Source organism: Merops nubicus, unplaced genomic scaffold (genome assembly GCF_000691845.1).
Source record: "Merops nubicus isolate BGI_N331 unplaced genomic scaffold, ASM69184v1 scaffold7612, whole genome shotgun sequence".
Lineage (NCBI taxonomy): Eukaryota > Metazoa > Chordata > Aves > Coraciiformes > Meropidae > Merops > Merops nubicus.
Genome location: NW_008591548.1, coordinates 45,756 through 66,618, shown reverse-complemented (window position 1 = coordinate 66,618; position 20,863 = coordinate 45,756). Strand labels below are relative to the sequence as shown.

The 20,863-nt window shown below is 41.8% G+C and overlaps 1 protein-coding gene across 1 annotated transcript in view; it reads right to left on the bottom strand.

Annotated features, from left to right (window-relative positions):
- Positions 1-2,723: 2,723 nt before the first annotated feature.
- Positions 2,724-20,863, bottom strand: part of AMPH (amphiphysin) — a gene marked incomplete at both ends in the record, with an annotated part of 43,651 nt that continues 25,511 nt past the window's right edge. Inside the window, 8 exons of the mRNA XM_008950302.1 lie at positions 2,724-2,840; positions 4,764-4,814; positions 6,225-6,257; positions 8,908-8,931; positions 10,554-10,577; positions 13,344-13,451; positions 18,493-18,621; positions 19,868-20,006. Of these exons, the coding sequence (XP_008948550.1) occupies positions 2,724-2,840; positions 4,764-4,814; positions 6,225-6,257; positions 8,908-8,931; positions 10,554-10,577; positions 13,344-13,451; positions 18,493-18,621; positions 19,868-20,006 (625 nt within the window). The remainder of the gene's footprint in view (positions 2,841-4,763; positions 4,815-6,224; positions 6,258-8,907; positions 8,932-10,553; positions 10,578-13,343; positions 13,452-18,492; positions 18,622-19,867; positions 20,007-20,863) is intronic.

The following is a 20,863-nucleotide window of genomic DNA, read 5'->3' as shown; positions in this document are numbered from 1 at the left end:
CCTTTTTGAAAATGGGGGTTATGTGTCACATGCAGGAGAAGAAGAAAGGGAAATAATAAGATTTCATCAGCTTTCACTTTATTATAATGTCCTCATGTTATCTCAGAGTGTGGAAAATGTATGTGTTTGAGAAGGGCAGTGTTATCTGAAGGAGAAATAAATCAGTGATTAAAGCATTATATCCTTTAGACTGTATCCTGTGGATTTTACAGCTGGACCAAACCAAAAATATGTAATGAGATCCCAGGCAGAAATTCTGATAAGCTCTTGTAATGATGTTTTGGCAATCTTGTTCAGGCAGGCTGCAAAACAGCAAGTAATTGAATTCAAAACTCCCTGAGCAGCAAGTGGTACCCTATGCCCTGGACCATTCTCTCCCTCAATTCAATGAAAACTCTACCAGAAAATTTACTGCAAAGCTCCTACAACGCAGAACACATGCCATGAATTTTCTGGATTAATAGGATGTGACAGGAAAGTTACCATAGAAAAATTAAAGTGATGACTGGCTGTGGCTCCAAACTGGAAGTTACTAAACTCGATATAAGATTCCCAGCAAGAAAGTACTTATCAATATTTTATAACTCCACTCTTAAAGGAAAGTGTCACTCATAAAACAAAGGAATGCAGAACTGCTGTCGAGCAATGAGATGTTTTCATCTTTTGCAACTCAGTGTACTTCTCCTTAGCTTTGATCACACTTGTCATTAATCCTAATCTTCCACACACTTCCTTGCAAGTTCTGGAAAGCCCTTCCTGAAATAACAACCCCTCAGAGCCAACTGCGGAATAACTCCAATTCAGACATTTTTAACATCAACACTTTTAGCTTATTTTCCTAAATTAGCAAGGACAATTTGTAATGGTTTGAAACCTGCTGCCCCTGGTGGGTGGAGATCTGAAACCCTAAACCAGGTACAAGCCTGAATGAAAGGGGTGTACACCTGTCCTATTCCCACTCCCCTTTTCCTGTCTTCGGGACTTCCTGCCAAGGTCTATAAAAAAGGGGAGAAAGGCATGCCTCCTCTCTTCCTCTTCTTCTCTTCTTCCTCTTGCTCCTTTGACCTTGCACCTGGGCACACGCTGCTCTGCTGCTCCCTGTGCTACACGTGGCCGTGGCCATCTTGGAGACCTGGGCCTGATCTACAGACTCTTCCCTGCCTCCATCCACGTCCAAGGATTGTGCATCCAGCTTCAATCCACCTCAATCCAGCGAGATCCAGCACCGGGGAGCCTCAGCATAGCATTTGGGTTTTGTATATTTGGAAGTTTAATCTTCCTTACCTTGTTGTTCCTACAACCCCCCTTCCCTGTTAAACCCCTTCCCTTCTTCTTTCTGATCCCTGTTAAATAATATATTTCATTTTGTTAATTTTCAATTTGGTGCAAGGTTTTCATTACCCCTGCCTTCCTTATTTACCTCTCTATCTGGGAAACTGAGGGATAAGGGAGCTGGGACACAGTTCTGCCTTCTAACTGGGACAGAACACAATTTCATGTTGAAGAAGCAACAAAAAATCCAATCAAAAAATCTAAAGTTCTGGAAAGCCCTTCCTGAAATAACAACCCCTCAGAGCCAACTGCAGAATAACTCCAATTCAGACATTTTTAACATCAACACTTTTAGCTTATTTTCCTAAATTAGCAAGGACAATTTCATGAAGAAGCAACAAAAAATCCAATCCAAAAATCTAATCAAAACTGTTTAACTTCTACTTAATGCCTATGGTTTTCCTCCTGGGCTGCTCTTGACTCACCTGGCTCTTACACTGTTTCCCTCTGCCTCTCTCCCAACAGCTCTGCAGTCCTGTGCCTCAGCTGGAGCAGCTGCTGATGGACCCAGAGCTTCTCAGGGCCAGTCAGGCAGCAAAACAGGTCATCTGCATAGTCTAACTGTGACAAACTCATTACAGACTTTGAACATATTGTTGTTTTGAGGAGAGCACAAAACCTGTCAGCACACAAAAGCAGATGCGTTCTTCCTTAAGGGTTTCTTAGCTTGTGGGTATCACCCACCATCAAGACCTTCTGGGAGCAGAAAATAAAAAGCTGGATAAAAAGGCTATTCACTGAGACACTGGTTATAAAAAGAGATGCTAGTCAGCAGAAAAAAACCATGCCTACCACCTCAGACCATCTCTTAATTTGCAGTGATATTGGGTGCCTTGCTTTGTTCTTGCAGAAGCTGTCACTTCTTCTCCCACCGTTTCTTGAATGCTGACATGTAAAAATTTCAAAATAGTTGAAATTTTGAAATTTTCTGGTACTTGGAGTTTCCTCTTCAGCTAACTGCTGGCTCCTAGAACTATGAGCCTTGTAAACATTTACATTCCAATCACTTTTTTCCTTGTATTTTCATGCTCTTGCAAGGACCATACAAGAGGTACATTTGCTTAGTGCTTACAGCTCAGCTTGAGATGAAATGAGGAAAGTGTTAACAAGGCCATTTCAAAATGGCATCAATTCTCTTCCCTTCTGAAGTTCATCTGGAACCAAACAACCTGTGAAACCACAATCACTCAGCTGAACTCCAGTTTAAAATGCCAAGAGGAATGCCATTTTAGGGCTGAAAGGACACGTGCTGGAGGAGCATGCCATGGGGAAGCCAGCCATGGAGGGATGGTGGTGATGGAGAGAATGGCTGAAATGCAGCAGGCATGTTCACCATGATGAAAGGTGGCTTGGATGAGGCCCAGGAGGTGGCAGGGGCTCAGGTCACTCACCACAGCCTGCTCTGCTGGCTCAGCAGGCTCAGCAGGGATGGCCTCTTTTTCGGCAACAGCAGCAGCAGGGGTTTCTTCAACCTTGGGTTCCCCAGGTGCAGCTTCTTCAGCCTCAGTCTTTGGTGTTATTGATTTTTAAGCAGATAGTGGAAAAATTGTTGAGAAGCACGTGACAGTGGGGAGGGGGGAGGGGAATGGGACCTGTGCCTGGCACAGTGCTGCTCCAGGCTCAATCTTGCCGGGCTTTGCCAGGGTGAGGACAGCAATGCTTGACCTTACAGCATCTAAAGGGCATTCTCCTCCTCAACGTTCTACACATAAACTGAGCCAGTCCTCCATCCCTCTCTCACAGGAAAGAAAGCATCAGCTTCCTGAGTTACAGAAAGGGGTGATGAAAGTTGGGGGGGAGGCACTCAGTTTGCTCAGAAATGCTCCAGTAACTGATGGCAAGGTCAGGAGTTGAAACTGGCACTTGTGTACCAACGCTGGGCTTCAAGGATGAGTTTTTAAAATTATCCTCTATTCCCTGGTTCCATCTGTTCTCAGACAATATAGTCCCTTCTCCAGTGAAGGTAAGAAGCACTTAGCAGAGACTCAAACATATAAATTGGTTTTTACATGCACAAGGGCAGCCACTGACTGCTTGACTTCTGGCAGTGTGAAAATCATCCCTGGATTCTTACTAAAACACATTCCCTCCTGAACTCTCAATCACCTACACGGCATCCATTTATCAATCCACTTTTGGGATTTCTACCCTTTTACATTCTGCCCTAAGCTTTTTTTTTTTTAGCAAAAGGCTGGAGCAAATCTCACCATTCCTGCAACATGTTCAGTCCCGTGGCAAAACAGCTGAGGGCCAAAGTGAGATTGCCACTGGAGAAGTCATTTTGCAAAGACACGCACGTAGAAGGGTTGAGCTGCAAGCTGTGCTCAGCATATTCCATTTATAAGATGGCTGACTCAACCAGACAAAATAACCCCAGTCGATTAATTTGCCATGAACAAATTGCTCAGCATAATATGAAGCTCAAAGGTTATTTAGCTACTTTGCAGCTGATAACAGGCAGCTGGCTACAAGGTCTCCTGTGATGAAGAGACAGCTTCCATGGAATTCCTAAGACACTAAAATCTTCTACTTTCTGATATTTTTCAGGAAAACAAAACAAAACAAACAAAAGACAGCCTCTCACTTCTTTTCTCCTATATTCCTTACACAGACAGATTTTACATGAAATACAGAGAAGTCTGCCTAAACAAGGCCTTCAGGATTTGGCATAGCATGAAGAAACATTCATGTTTGTGCAGAATCTTCTCAGTGTGGTGTATTAATACCAGCTCTAATATTCCTTACACAGACAGATTTTTCATGAAATACAGAGAAGTCTGCCTAAACAAGGCCTTCAGGACTTGGCATAGCATGAAGAAACATTCATGGTATTATATCATGTGCAGAAACCTCTCAGTGTGGTGTATTAATGCCAGCTCTAGGGAATTTCACAAGGCAGAAACAGGACTAAAATGAGAAACACAAAGTCCATTTATCTGAAGTAAGATGACTAATGAGTTTCCTGAGGTTCAATGCTGGAAAAAACTTTCAGACCTGAAATCACAGGTAACATGTTATAATGTGGACTGTGGCTACTATTAATATGTGGAGAGTGGATAAAACTACAGGAATACTGGGAGACATTTAAACAGCCACCACGTACTACCAGCTGCTTGTGGTACTCTGGATCACAGTACTCATACTTGTCATTTTTTAAATCAATAAATGAACAAACTGCTTGACTACACCTTTGAAAAGTAAACATATCTTAAAATAGCCTGGGTTTCTTTTTCTTTGTGCTGTCCTTGTGAAAGACTGTTACACTGAGCAAAGACTAACAGTTATAATGACATCACTCACCCTCTTCCAGATTAAAGTTTTGTGATACAGGGGATGGAAAACACCAAAAAAGAGGAAATACCTTTGTACAAAGGAAAAATGGTGCCATTTTTTACAAGCCATTTAAAAAGGAAGCAAAAGCCACCACTTACCAAAGGCTCTGTCACATTCTCATTTGATTGCACTGTAAAGGCAGAGGTATCCTAGATATAGAAATGAAAAACAATGATGCAAAAATACTTGAGATGGGATGTTTCAGGTGTCTGTGAAAATCCTGAGATTTTCCGTGGTTTACTCAGGTAAAGTCATAAGTAAATTCACATAGATAAGATGACAAATAGATAATCTAAATAGGTCTTAATAATAACTGTTAGTCAAGCACTATTAGTATTAAAGACATTACTTTTTAAATTATATATAATATGCTTTTAAACTGTGCAATGTTATTAAAGGCAGTAAACATTTGTTAAATAGAGGTGAATTGCAAGGACTTTGCTTCAGGCCCAATACACTTTTTAGTTGTGAAATTCAATCTTTTTTGCAGCCCACATGTGCCTAGGGAGCAAGCACACTAGCTCTAAGCTACTTCTACATCCTCTGGATTCTGGGCTTTTATGTGAACAATAACTATATTAATTATGGATACAAAATTTTACCTGCATTAAGAATATACAAAAATGGAGATGTTTTCCAATATCTCACTCATACACTTAGGCTTACTTTGCAAAATGCTGGTGGGTCAAATCCTTTTCCTACTGCAGTGGGGGCATCAAATTTTGATTTCCTTGGGGCAAACATTTTGCCTTAATTATTAGAGGTGGTATCTTTGTGCTTTGTCCCTTCCTTCTGGATCCATTACTAATTTAAATGCCCTGGAGCAGAATAGTTAAGCACTGGAAGACATCTCCATCCTTGCATAAGCTCAGCTTTTTTGGGTGCTTTAAAAAAAATGGTGTCCAGGCTGTGCTGTGGATGAGTCAGTCTCTAAAAGGATGCTGGAAATTAATGAGGTCCCAGGTTATCCACCTGAAATTTGGGATCTTGGCACAGCCCTGGAAGTTGAAAGCATAAACATGGTATCTTTATGTGCTGTATCTCTGCGATGCCTAACACAGTTTCACTATCAGCACAGCAGCAAACAAGTAATTTAGGCTTAACTTTCAAATTAAAATATAGCTCAAATTAAAATAAAGGTGCAGAAACAAGTAAAACTCCTTTTATATATATACATATAGTCACTGAAAGTATGTGATATAGAGAGAATCACGCTCTACAGGATTTTGGGATGTGATAAAAATCCACAGAAGAGCCCAATAAAAAATGCTAAAACAGTCCTTTTAGGAGGAAAAAAAAAATATCAGTCCCACTAAAGTAGTCATATTTTTGCTATTAAATTCAATCAGGTCAAAAGTGCCAACAGTATTAACATCGTTCTAGTATCAACTAGGAACAGCTTCTGAGAAGAGCCAAGGTTTGGATTTGAGTCAGTATGACATTGTTGTGCAGCTTGTCTGTAGAAGAGATTTCCTGAAACTGTACAGCCAGTCCTCATCCTTTCCTAACAGCACAGAAAAAAATATTAAAAAAAATCTCAAAACATGTTTATTTCTTACCTGTGCAAATCCATTAAATGCTGTGCTGGATGCCTAAGTAGAAGTGAAGATCAGAACAAATTATCATTTGTTTACTAAATCAGAACATGAGTCAAAACATTTTTATTTGCAAAATAAAAATGTAGACCAGACAAAAAAAAAAATAGAAAAAAAAAATTAAAATGAAGGGTAAGTCAGCAAGAAATTTGACGAGAGTGCTACTTGATAACAGGCATCACAGGCTTAAAGAAAACAAAACAAAAAGCAGAGTAACTTAAGGATTTTTATAAAATAATAATTTAAAAAAAATAAGACTAGGTGCATTTAAAATTATACATATAAAACACAAAACCTGTGAGACACAACGTGCCTGCACAGCTCAAAGCTTCATTCACCAGTTGGAAACACATTTTTGTCAGCCTGCTTCGTTCCAGGGCTGAAGGGCACCACACTATGAACAGTTGCATGGCAGTTTTTCAGAAAAAAAACCAAACCAAAACAACCAAAAGACTAGCACGGGCTTAGGAGGGGCAGTGGGAAACACACAAATGGATTGTTTTGAAAGGACAAGGTTATGCATGGCCTAAGGAACTCTTTGTCTAGACTAGGCTACACACTGGGGTAGGTACCTCTTCTTTATCAGCCTCAATTTCCTGGTACAACAATCCATATCTCCGGTTAGCAATTTCATCTTCAGATAAATCTGAGTTGTTGGTCTCATTGTCTTTAGGGCTAGTTGAACTCTCGGTGCTAGCATTTCTGGAATTTCCCATTTGGAACAGAGTCAAGGGTCTAGCTACCTCCTGGCTTGGTGCAGGACTGCTAATGCCTGCCTGCTCCCCAGGCAAGCCTTGTTTTCCTGCTGCCTCCTGACTCCCACTGCTTGTGCTCGCCCCTGCATCTCCCCAGCTGCTATCAGCCCCTCCTAGGTCTTGCGTAGACCACCTATCACTAATGCCTAACCAAACATTTTCCATGTTACCTTCCCCTGAGTCTTGCTGCTTGGGGAAAAAGGGCCAATTATCCAGTCCGTTGGCTTGGCCATCTGACGGATTAGAGAAACCCCAGGAATCACTAGTAACTGTTGGATCCCAGTTTGCCAGCCAGGGTTCCGTCTCCAAGACTTCAGGAACACCACTGCTGCTAGGAGGCTCTTCAGTGACTGCTGCTGCTGCCCTACCTGTCTCTTGGTCTTCTGCATGACCTAGGCAAGGATTACCATAGCTTGTGCTAGCAGCATCGGCTGTCTCGGGCAGCGATGCCCACTCTTTTTCAGCAGCAGCTTGACCTTCAGCAGCAGCACTACCATTTGGGAGGAAGCTGATGCTATTGTCTTCAGTTCCTTTACCAGACTCTTCTGCACTGAATAGTTCAGCATCACACAGAACGCTTCCAGGATCTGTGGGGTCCTTTTCTGTCTGGTCAGTTACCTCTAGGTCAACACGTGCCGTCATGTTTATACACTCCATGGATGTCCTCTCTGCAGTAACACTGTCAGTTTGGTCAAAGCCATCCTCAAATGTCCTTTCATGGTCCTGATCCCAGATACCAGAGACTCTCTCAGGTTCAGCTCCAGTGCTTTCTATGATTTTACAGTTGTCTGCTCCTACCTTCTCTCCACCTTCCAGCCCTGTGTTCAGCAACGGTACTTCTCTATCTGTCTCCTCAGTGACACCAACCCATTTGGATTCCTCTTCCCTAGGGTTCTCTAGGCTAGCACCACTTTCTCTCCCACCATCCCCACCCTTCTCTTCCACTTCCTGTGAATTTTCTACCTCTGTGCTGACTAAAATTTCGAGATCTGATTTTGCTAAATCCTCATGAAGTTCTGCCTCACTGTTTCCTTGGGTTTTGCAACCTTGCTCTTCCAGTTCCTCTGCACCTTCTACCTCATTGTAGTTAACAGCTCTGGTCTCTACCTTTTCACTTGGCTCGACCCCTGCCAACTCGTCTTCCTCCCGCTCTTCCTCTGCCTTTTGCACATCCCATGGGAGGGGTTTATCCAACAAGCTATCGGTTCCCAGGATGGGTGTCTCAAAACTGGTTATGTTCTCTAAAGGCTGATTGGTCACCACATCTTCCCATGGGACACTTTTGGCATCCAACTGGTCCTCCAGTGAAGTCCTCTGGTTTTCATTTACAGAAGCTGACCCTGGTGCAGCATCCTCCTGCTCACCTACAGCAGGCCAAACACTAGCAGGTAGAGCACCCGTGGATTCGCTTGAGGTTTGCTCTCCCGCAGGGAAAAGCAAAGAACCACCTGCAGAAATCTGGCTGATACTGGGTGTGCTAACATCTAGGCCCCAGTTGAGTGAACCTAGATCAGTTTGAGATCTGTTAACATCTTCTGATGACCCACTGTTTGGGGTTTCCTCCATGATCAGGTTACACAGGGAAAGACTTTTTGAAGAATCAGGCTTTAAGCAGACAGAAAAGCAAAGAAAAAACACAAGATGAAAAAGATAAAGGAAGACTTGATGAGAAAACACAAAATTCATATTTACTAGAGCAATTTTAATTTAAAAAATGAGAGCCACTAAATTAAGCTGCTTAAGGAAAAGCTATGCACTGCAACATTTAGAGGCAATAGATTGCAATGTAGAAGAGCAGCACTGATAGACAAAACCAGAAAACTATATATTACACCAACAGTGAGTAAAGCATGTCTCTAGAGTGGCTGAGGTTTTGGGGGAGGTTTGCTTACCGGCTGCACCAATTCACTGCTTGTCTGTACAGAAGAAAATCACACATACAAAACACAGAAAAGAAGAACATGAGGTACGTTGTTACAGCAGCAGCTCATTCATTAGCAGTTTTCTAATCAGCAGCATTGGTGGTTAGAAAAATGCTTCTCTCCCACCACTCCACGGAAGGCTAATCCCAGGTCCCTGCATTTAAGCCACATTTCCAGCCTCTGAATTACATTAGAAAATAAGTTCTACATGTATGCTGAATATTTATCCCACCTTGTTTTCCTCTGCAAGCCACTGACGTTGTATCCCAGGAACCCCATCACATCCCAGTTGAAAAGAGGGGCTGCTCTGGGAGACAGTGACCAGAGAAGGAACAACACAAGTGGCAGTGGGGATTACTGGTTTCAGAGGCATCACTGCATCACCCAGGCAGTGCAGAGGGCCCTGAGCGTGCAGCTCTGACTCCCCATCACCCTGTGCCATGCAGAGGTGTTTACATCCACACAGAGGAAGGCATCATGTCACAAAACCTCCTGCTGGCACTGCCACTTTGGACAGATACAAATGCAGCAAGGAAGATCCACAGCTACTCTGCGCTCAGCTTACTAAGAGAAACTCAGTGAAAGGTTGAGTGTCCCAAATTTCAAACATTTAGCTGTGAAGCTCACTACTCTTTTTGTAAATTAGAGCAACGAGGACAATAATTATAATACAGAATACATACATAATATTAACAAGCTACAAATAAAGCTGTGTGAAAAGAAGACATTGATAAAGCTATCTAATATAAATTTAGACCAATAAATTCAAAACATTTCTGGGTTGTTTTAGCTAGTCTAGATATTGGCAGCCTTGAAATTTTGGCTAGCCTACATACGTGACTGTTTTTTCAGGCTTTATTTAACATTTCCCAATAGGAAGAGACGAGCATTTAACATACATCATGTATGCCATGTGTTCACAAAGCAGTGCTGCAAATCTGAATGCACGAGAAGCAGCCGCAGATTTCTGTGCTGGCTGAAGCTGCAAAAAGTCAAAAAGGAGTGTACCAGGCTCCACGTCAAGTCAACCAGCCACCTCCATACCATGAAGCCAAGAGAGCTCACAAAAATGGGTTGTTTTCTTTCTGCAGATCATTGTATCTGGTTTGGCATCAGGAGGAAGGATTCGTGTGCCTTCCTAAAGTAGCAGCTTCTCTTGTGAGTAACTCCAGTTCATTGTATGCCCACAAAGATAAGCTAAATTCTCTCGTCACTCCTGAATTTTGACAATATGGTTGTCCACTGGGTTAAAGTCCTGAGGAATTACACCTTCAGCTAATTAAAACAGGTGACTAGCATCCATTCCTACCCTCTAATAGATGTAATTCAAGCATGGAAAGTAAAAGCAACACATTCTCAGTGATAATGTTTGTGAATCTCATTAGCCTAGATTTCTGACTTCATTTAGGTTTTGTAGGCCAAGCAAGAGAGATTATTTTTTGTTGTTGTTGCATTTAGAACATTGCCAGTGCCTTCATATACTTGGAAGTGTTTGTCACAGTCTGTAAATTCTTTATCTTGGCTTTTGGTAAAAGCATCACAAATCTGAGTTTAGGGTAGTACAAAATCAGAGGTACAGAAACATCCCAATTCACCATGACAAACATCAGGCTTACCGTCCACAGATCCCATGGCAATGTCTGAAAAAGGGAGTGGAAAAAAGAAGATCTTAGAAAAATACCATTCCATTACTGTTGTATGTTCAAGATGCTACATGAGCTACATGAGAAGGAACACTGCTGGCTGGGCCCAAAAGCTATTCAAGATGCTTCAAAACATATCTACTATATGCACATTCAGGTTAAAGTCCACGAAAAACAAACTAAAGATGTTCATAAAATGTAAATCTGTTCCTGAAATATTTGCAAATATTAAACATGACATGGAACATCTGCCTGAGCAAGAGGATTGCTGCATTTAGCTTCTGTTCTTGCCTGCTTCTCATTTTATCAGGACAGAATGGCTCTCAACAACTTCTGCTTTCACAAACAACAGATACAGAAAGAACCCACTATTCACATTTACAGAAAATTAACATCAACAGCCATTTCTCAATCAGTTTAATTTGGTTTAAGTCCAGGTGTGTGCTTCTTCTGTGGATGTCATTCACAAGTGAACTCTGCTGTAACATTATTAGTTGAACTTTCCAGGTTCAAGGAAAAATGATAGGTCTGTTCTCTTAGAGTGCTAACTGGTGCAAACCCTTGATGTCCTACTGACTTCCATGGAAAGAGAGAGTGCTCATTTCTTTTTTCTTATTTTTTTTTTTTTTCCCCATTTTCCTTTCATGGCTCAAGAAACTTTGAGCATGAGGGGACAGAAACAAACCGAGGGAAAGGTGGGACAGACCTCAGCTAGCAAACAGAGGAAGGGGCCAGGCATGGTTAGAAAGGCCATTTCTGAAGCATCCAGAGAAACAGAAGAGCAAGTGAGGAAGGGCAGGCTGGGCCTCACTTACTGTGGTCTGATCCCCCTGCCAGAGCAGTGGAGGGAGGCAGTGAATGAAATGGTCAATAGGGAAGTCAAGCCAGGCCTCCTGAGGCATCATGACACAGCTGACTAGTCCTGTCTTCACATCACTACTTCAGCAGCTTGCTGAGGGGAAAATATCTGTGACTGAGGCAAAAAAATATACACACAGAGAAACATCACCTAAGGCTCTCTTCTTAATTTCCCTGCAGGCTAGCACAGGGCTCTCCAAAGGCTGTAGCCACAGGTTTCATTCTGTCTGTGCTGTCATAGCAATGACCCTACCACATCCTGTGAGAGCAAGACCCAGACTGCAGGGCTGTCTTCCCTTCTTCTGAAAACAGTGCTCTGACTCACCCACACGCTCTTGTGGGTGTGGACCACCCTTCCTCATGTACATAGGCTGGGCAGAAAGGTGAAAGGAGGGGAGAGACTGAAGGTGCTTGGTGATTTCCCTAGATGAAAACTTACAATGTACTTTTCTACCTGGAATTATATTCAGTATTTCATGGTACAGTTGAATCTAACCAACTATTTCACTAAACTAATAAACTATTCCACAATCTGTACAGTACATGAGGACAAGCGTGCTCTGTCGCAGAAGTTAAATGTCTTTGGTTTAATGATCCCAGTGCTCTAAGCAGCTTTATTACCAGAAAAGCTGAAAGGGTAGAGTTAGCAACATCACAGCCAGCTTTCTGTCAACTGCTGAATGCCAAGGAATTTCATTCTCCTTCCCTTTCTCCTTCCCCTTCCTCTTTCCTCCTCTTCCCTGTTTAGAAGGAGTTAGAAAAATAAAGAGATGCACAAAGCCTCTGCTATAATGAAACACTTTTCTTAGCAAACCACAATGAGAAATTTCAGCTACTGTTTGGAGTGCTGACAACACAGTTTTTCTGACAGTGCAGAACAGATTAGAGATCACCACAGATCTCATTGCGTAACTAGGACTGCACACCAAGTAAGAGATTAATTAACTGAGGAGGAGATCAGCAGAGAACCAGGACTACCTCAGCCTTAAAGCTTCTTGTCTTCTCACTCCTTTCCCAGTGCTCCATTTCTGAGCAGCTGATTAGTCCTCTCATGTCACACAGTACATGCCAGGTTAGTGATAGCCACAGGGATAAGAGGTTTTGCTAACAGTGTGTTAATATTGTTTCCTTCTTTGTGGACAACACAGAGCTACAGCTCTGCTGGCCAGGGGAACTGCCCTACTGTACTGCCAGCCCTCTGGCTAGTGAAGAGTTCTGGATCTTAAAATAGCAGGTCCCCTCGGGTAAGCTAATGAAAATCAGCAACTGGATGTATCAGCCTTTTTATTTCTTTCACTTTTCTTCTTTTTTTTTTAATATTGCTGCAAGAAACTATTATAGCAAATAGTCCCATAGAATGCAGAATTTCTTTAACACAGCATCCTGCAAGGAAATGCTCCATCCTCTCACTTTGCTCGAGGTTAGGTCTCAAATAGATTTATAAAAGCAAACCCACTCAGATAGTTCCACTGCTTTGCTCCATCACAGCAAAGCAATCACATGCTGACTCCACGAGACCTAGCTCGCCTGAGGCATCTTTCCAGACACGAAGAGTCAAAGGCAGGACAGAAAAACTGCCAGAAAAAGAGGTGCTGTAAAATTATAATGTTGGCACTAAGAGTTATTTCAAAGGTGGAAAATAATGGCATGCTGAAGTCGAGGACAAGATACCAGCAACCATTCTCATTGGCAGACACCTCATTGTACCATCTGACAATGTCTTCTCCTTCCAGTATATCATCAAGTGCAGAGCTACTGAGAGGGAAAGACAGATGTCTGACTAGAGCTGCTCAGGAAGACTGAGTTTTTCAGATACACTGCTCATTAGCACACAGGGCAAATCTCTGCTACCAAACACAGCTCGTTGCCTTCGTATGCTTCCTCTGCCTCAAGAGAAAAAGGTACCTGAGACATGGGTGAATGGGTAACTCCTGTAGGTACAACTTCTGGCTTGAAAGGGTCAAAGTCCAAATCTAGTAAAGATTCCTCCTTCTTAGCTTCAGGAACTTCATTCTGTTAGGAGAGAAATATAACTCTTGAAAAAATCATCTTTCAGAAGCTTCCCTGGGCAGGAAAATACTAAAAGACTCAAGAAAAAAAAAAAAAAAAAATCTATCACAGACTTTCCGGTGACTTTCGTGGTGCAAGCCAGGAGAGGAAGAAACTCTGAAGACCTTCCTGAGCTTTAGTATAACTTTTAATTTTATTTTTATGAGCTTCACTCTTATGATGCCTTTGCTTTCTCTGTAGTGCAGCGTTGCCTTGTCAGGCTAAACAAATCACAGTCCTTTTAAAAAATTGCTGAGTGTTCACTGTTTGACTGTGAAAGTCAAACTTTAAAGTGCTTTGAGGCAGACACTAAAATTAAAATCTACATAAATGGCAGACAACATCCATACATCCTAATAAATGAATCACCTCAAACACAAACATCAGTAAAAAGCCAATAAAGAAGGATGTGAATGCACTTGGACTAAATTCCAGTTCTGAACATGAATACCAATCTCCATTTCATGCTGCCCTTAGCAATAAACTTTAGGAAACACCTTACATAACACCAACTAAATCTCGCTATGCTGATCTGCTCTTACAAAACTGGATTATGTGGTAGAGCCTTTTTTTATTTGCAATTAATGAATTAGCCAAGGCCTCTGAGGTCACTATATATATATATTGGTTCAAGAGGCTACAATTCTTTCCTGCTGTAAAGTAAAACAAACAAATCATTAGTGTGGTTCAACATGAAATTTTAATTAGCACGAAACTGTAGCTGAGATTTAATTATCAGTAATGATAAATACTCTGGGCAAGCATCTTGGTTTTGGTAACAAGGCTACTACTGCCTACTGCTAGTTGTTCAGTGTCTATTAAATACTGAAAGGAGCTTGTCTTGATGTACAGAATATGTAGACAGTGGAGTGTTCATCAGAGTGCTATTTTGAAAAGTGTTCAGCTTGGAAATGGTACCATGGGAAATTATTTGAACACCTACATTCACATATAATCTTATGGAAGAATGGTAACACAGGGTCAGCCCACATAGTCCAATGTCTTGTCCTGATTGTGACCAAAGTGTAGGCCAGGGCAAGTCTACAACAACAGGACAGTCATACGAATAGCAAAACTAGAAGATAATAATAATGGTGGTGATAATAATAGTAAAAGAAACCAAGCCTGTCTATTATTAAAACATTTAAGAGTGTAAACATTCCAAATTAGTGTTGCTATTGGCAAACAGATATTAAAATATAGGCAATGAAGGGCTTCCATATGCTACAAGGCATCTGAGCTCCCTGAGTCACCTGAAAATGTGGTCAAAATATCTCCTCAGCTGCCATGCTAGGAACAACAGAGTGACCTGGAACTCTTCAGCCTGGAAGAGGAGTGCTAGGGGTGATGTGAGGGGGTCCTACCTCAGCATGAGAGGCACAAGGATTTGGCTGCTCCATGACTGCTCCAGAGTAGGAAGGCAGGTGGCAGTCAAGTTGATGGGGGCAGATATGTGTGGAATAAAGAGAAGGTGGTTGTGCTCCATGTGGCACAGAGTTTAGCTGAGGGCCTCCTTGCCATTGGGTAGTGTAAATGTGAAAAATTTATGTTGCTGAAAGACTGAACAAATCTCTGGCAAAGTAGTCTGTTGAGAATTCTTAAATAGGTAGAAAACACCTTGAGGAAGCCCCTGAGCTGCCAACAGCTGAAGGCTGAAAGACTGTAGGAGAGGGTGTAAGGAGTACCAACTTTGCTTGCTGCCTTTTATGTTTTCCCCTTGGTCTCTGCTGTTGGCCACTGGTAATGGTGGATAACTGGTCTGACACACTGAAGCCAGTGTTATGGTCTTAGACTTTAAAAAGTCAAAATTAAACTAGCCCACCCCACCATCAACCAGCTGGTTCTGTCATATTCGTTCTGTCATGCCTTTCATTGAACATATTTAAATTTAATCTCATGTACCCTTGAAGCCCCAGTACTCATATGGTCATACAGCTTCATGACACAACACAGCATTAGCTAGAAAATGATGGAGGGAGAAAAGTTCATTATCTCTCAGTGAAGTCTGAGAATCAAGTTGTTATTTATGAGGACTTTATCAAAGGAATAAAAGTCTCACTTAGGCCATGTGTGATGGCAGCTAAGGTACCTGTAGTGACAGGGTACTGAAATTACCATTACCCACTATCCTCAGACCAAATGAAAGAGAATGATTGTCATAACTTTAGGAACAAAGGCCCAAATAAATGCATAGAGTAACTGAGATATTATGTTGGATGGAGAGTTAGGAGAAACACGAACCTGGGGAAATCCCTCAGAAAGGGATAAAGCTGTGATAGAAAGGCCTAGAATCACAGAATCATTAAGGTTGGAAGAGACCTCTAAGATCATCAAATCCAACCATCATTCAACATTGCCATGACCATAAAACCATGTCCCCAAGTTCCACAAATGCACATTTTTTTAACACCTCCAGGGACGGTGACTTCACCACCTCTCTGGGTAGTCTGTGCCCATGCCTCACTACTCTTTAATTCCATCACAGCGTGGTAAAGCATGAATAAATGCCACATTTGAAGAGGTGGCTGTGGCAGAAGCACATGTATGCACAAAGGATGGAGAAGGCACAAGAAACCTGCAAGGGTGACCAGAACTGCCACCTCCTCTCTGCAGACAATCTGTACAAGCCTTAAAACAGCCCTAGCAGATATGGGTGGTTCACTTCAGAGCTGTTGGACACACTGAAACACTTAAAAGTACCTGGAGGGGGCACATTCTAAAGGCCTACAGTGTTCAAGCTAGTGACTGGACACTAGAGAGCAATGTGATGCAAAGAAAACAAGAAAAAAATTAAGGAAATAGAGCAATGAACACTCCTTTCTAAGTGATCCTTTGATCCAGCCACCCTGATATCACATCTTCTCACCTCTTTCTTTTACTTAGCAGTACTGAAATCTATTGTGGACAATCAATAAACTGAAAGGGTGAGCTGACTTATTGAATCAGGGCCAAAATATTCAACAGCATCAAGCAGAAGTGTCTCTCAGCATCTCACACACACTGAATGCATTAGCACTGCTTGGTAAAGAAAGATGAGCAACTACAATTACAGGTTGGTTGTGTTCCAGAGGAGAAAAGTGTTTGGCCTGTTGGTAATCCTCTCTGAAATATGGGATTAAAGCAGCAAAGCTCCATTCATCAGCCTGTTGGTTTTGTGCCCCTGCAGTAGCACAGTGCCAGGACACCAGTGGTGGTCCTTTGGGAAGTCCTGCAACCATTAGAGGGCTCTGCAGGCTCAACAGCTTCCTCCACCCTGACACAACAAGGGGTCTGGGAGTGCAGGAGATGCCTCAAGCACCAAGAGGAATAAGCTCAGGTTTCCTGTGGATTTCATGGAATGTATTTTCAATAACTGGTTCTCTCACAGAAGAATATAACACCTATACATCACCCTATTTGGGGTATGCCTGTACATACTCAGAGATCTCCAAATAGTAAGGATGCTTTAGTGATGGGGGTGGGCTCTGTGGAGGGATAAGTGTAAATGATTCATGAGAAGGTGGCCAGGGAATAGCTTAGGTCACTCCCAGGTCGTTGACTGTGGAGGAGGGAGGGATGTAAATCACTCACTGAAAAAAAAAAAATCAATTTTTCCTTGAGAGACAGGGGAAAGACTTCAGTTCTCAGGAGCACGCCCCACCTTTATTATGCCATTCCATTTCTATACCAATCTCTTGTACAAAGGATGCAAAGATTCTGGAAATGTGACTTACACTCATTTAAAGCCCTATTCCAGTGTCAGCTTTTAATGGAAAAGCAAACTGGTTCTATTTCTGCTGCCCTGGCTGGACTGACAGGTCAAGTTTAGGTGGGTACAGCAGGTAATGCAGGAGGCCACATCTAGCACAGGTTACACTGACTCTTACCACTAATATCAAGGGTCATGCTGCCCAAATGATAAATCCCATGAAGTCAGGGTACAGTGATCCAACAGATCTGCATCTCTTCTCAGCAGGAGGGACCAGCAGCTGCTGCATACTGGGTGCTGACATTAATTCTTTAATTGTGTGGGGACTTAGTCATAAATAACTCTTTTCTCTTCCAAGTAGATCCTTATGCATGACAATGCCTTCTTCTACCCTCCACAAGAAAGCAAAACATCATGTTCAAATTTTCTGAAAGAATTTTGTCTTCTATTGCTGTGCCTACATTTTCCTGTGCTGTCATATGAATTAGTACAAAAACAATAATTCACATGAAAACAAAAATTCATAAACATTCTGTGTAAGCTTCAGATCTGCATATTTCTCCCCAAGTCTGTCAGACAGAAGCTCAGATTCCAGAGCTATAATTATCATAACAGAAAAAACAGCAGATACCATAACTACATAAAAACTGGATAATTGAATAGAAATTACACAGAATTATTTTACACAACTCTGGCTATTCTGTTTTTTGTATGCCATTTTTAAAAATTTCAGAATTTCATAATAGTGAGATAAAAGTAATTTGGATCACTTCTCTGCTGTGTAACTAATGTTTCTATGATTCAACATCAAGCGAATGAAGAATCCAGCCAAAGCAACCTTTTATACCTGCAAAAAGTTGATTAATACAGCCAAGTTCCATTTTGTTTTAATCACTCAAAAGAAACAAAGGAAATTTTTTTATTATTTTGATGGAAGAAACAGAAAATGAAGGATCACTGTGAAGTGTCACTTGAAATGCTTAAGATTAGAAAGGAAGCATCTTAGATGACTTCTCAGCTTGTAACACAACCTGGATGCAGTTAATTCTCCAACATGGCTGCTTTGCAGGGTTTTTAGTCAGGCTTCTCGGGAAATCTCTAATTTTTTGGAATATGTTAGCAATATCAGGCCTTTTGAGTCATGTGTGGCCCACTCAAAGATAAAACACTGTGTGTGACCCTTTCAAGATAACATAAAATGGTAACTGTGGCACCTGCACCCTCCTCCTCCCTCCCCCCAGACATCAGTCCCAAGGCCACTATCTTGCAGAACTTAGGATTGCAAGGTTAGGCCATACACCCTCCTTTGAAGCTTACCTGTGATGGGGTTGTCACATTGATTTCTGGGACAAAGTTGTCATCAAATAAGTTAATGATGTTCTCCTGTTGCAACTCCTTCGTGGGTGTGAGCTTAGGCAGTGGTGGGACTGGTGGACCTTTCCTCAGCTAGGCAGACAGCAAAAACAGAAGAAAGAGCTTTAAGCTAGGGCTAAACAATTAGTTGGAAGGGCAATATTGCACAGAACCAGGCCTCTGCAGCTTTTTGGCTTCTTAAGTTCATTCTTGTTTAGCTTTGGGATTTTGTCCCTGCCCATCTGTTGCTACCTTTAGAGCTCACTTAAGGCTAAGACCATTTCATCTCTGGGAACCACAGCACCTCAGAGGTGCTTAGGTTACTAATTCCCCCTGCTCTCCAGAGTCACATAACTATGGCAAACTAATTGCTTGCAATAATGTCAAATACAATTGGGTAATTTTAAAATCTGCTAAAACACCAAGAAAAAAAATCTACAAAAATTGCTCAGGTGGTATAGTGACATAACACCATTGGCACCACTAAGACTCAACTGAGTCCTACCAGATGAATATTTGGGCAGTGAAGTGCCACATTTGGGAAATCAGAGAAAACAAGCATGCTCACATGTAGCTAAATGCAAAACTAAATTTCTCCTGATGTGCTCCCACCACAGAAATAGCCATTAGCACAGAAGCTACCCCACTTCTGGAGACATCAGTAACACCACCACGAGTCTGTGCTATGTTCAGGAAGTGTCACACACAACTCTTCTGCTACAGATGAAACTGATTCTTATTTCACCAATATGGATGAGAATAAACAATACCCCAGTGACTCCAACAGTGTCAAACTTCTCAATCCAGTGTTAATAACAACCAATAAGCCTTTAATTATCAGTAATTATCACAGCACTATTTAAGCTAGCTCTATTATTTACTCTTTTAGAGGGTGGCCATACCAATGATACTCACTGGCTAATTTTTTTTCCAGGATAAGCATAAATTTGAAGATGAATGAAAAGCTGAAATACATAATGTACTGAAATCCACAAGGAGGTTTTAGAAATAGGTTTTTCAAGCTACCACTGCCTGTGGACCTCGTAAGGACCTTAGGGATTATGAAACTTTTTAAGAAGCATTTTGCTTTGTCACCACAAGTCCCCACTGTTCAGTGGGCACCTTAAATTTTCTTCATTCCCCCTTATATGAAACCCACTTTCCAGCCATGCTCAAGACACAGGGATGAAGAACCAATGAACAGAACAGAGCGCAACAGAGCCAGTGGCTTCCTTGTCATTTCTCAGCCACAGCCTAGATGAAAGATCCACCCTATAGATCATCTCAGCTATCTTTTACTGCACAAGAGGCCAGTTGCTCCTGCTAGGTGTCCACTTACCTGTGTGGGTGACTTAGGTCGGGCTGGTGCTGGAGATGCTGGTGCCAGCATGTGGTTGGGACTAGCAGTAGGGCTCGGAAGGGGAGAGACCTCCTCTGGTGGGGATGGTGTTTTTGCAATGCGGAGTGGACCTGAATCACTGGACAGAAGCAAAGCAATGGCAAGGACATACATATCATGCTGATTTATGACCTTGACAATTTGATCCAACAGCTGAACAACACCCCTGATGTAATGCCAGTGACCACAAAAGGCAGTAGACACTGGAGATGAGCTGAGCCACCACATAATGACTAAAACTAAAACTGCAATTAAATTAAATTAAAATTCAGTCACCTACAGTGTCAAAGGAAGTTTTTATTTTGAATGACCTTGATTTTTGGAACATCTGTTTACCTGATCATTCTACCTTGTGGAAAACAGAATACCTGCATTTTTTTTTTCAGATTCTCTATTTGAAATCACATTTCACTTTTAAGTTTGTAACTCTCATAAAATGTGAGGTGGATTTATTGTCTTCATTTCACACAGTTCTCAGAATAAAAGGCTTTAAAGATAAAAACCCCGGAGGAAGGCATAACAATGAATAATGCAAATAATTTTAAAAGTTCAGCGACTTTAGAAAGGCTTCAATAAAATAAAACCCCTCCAAGATTATTATAAAAGTATCACTATTTAGAAGGACAGCTCAGCACAACTACAAACAAGCAGTCATCATGTCGAGCAGAACTCTACTAATGCTAAGAAAAGACCCGATGAAGCCCTGAGAAAGAATCTTCCTTCTCCCTTCCCATGAAAGGACTTGGTGCAAACACTGAGACATATTCAGCTACCTAGAAATGCTGCAAGCTTACAGCTCAGGGAGGCTATAAACTACAACACTCCACGACCACAGAACTTGGCGAGAGAAGAGCAAGTCCTAGGCACCTTCAGGGAGAACAGCAGCACTACCTGCTTGAGGAGACCACACCAGAGACATGTTCCTAATGCTAACAC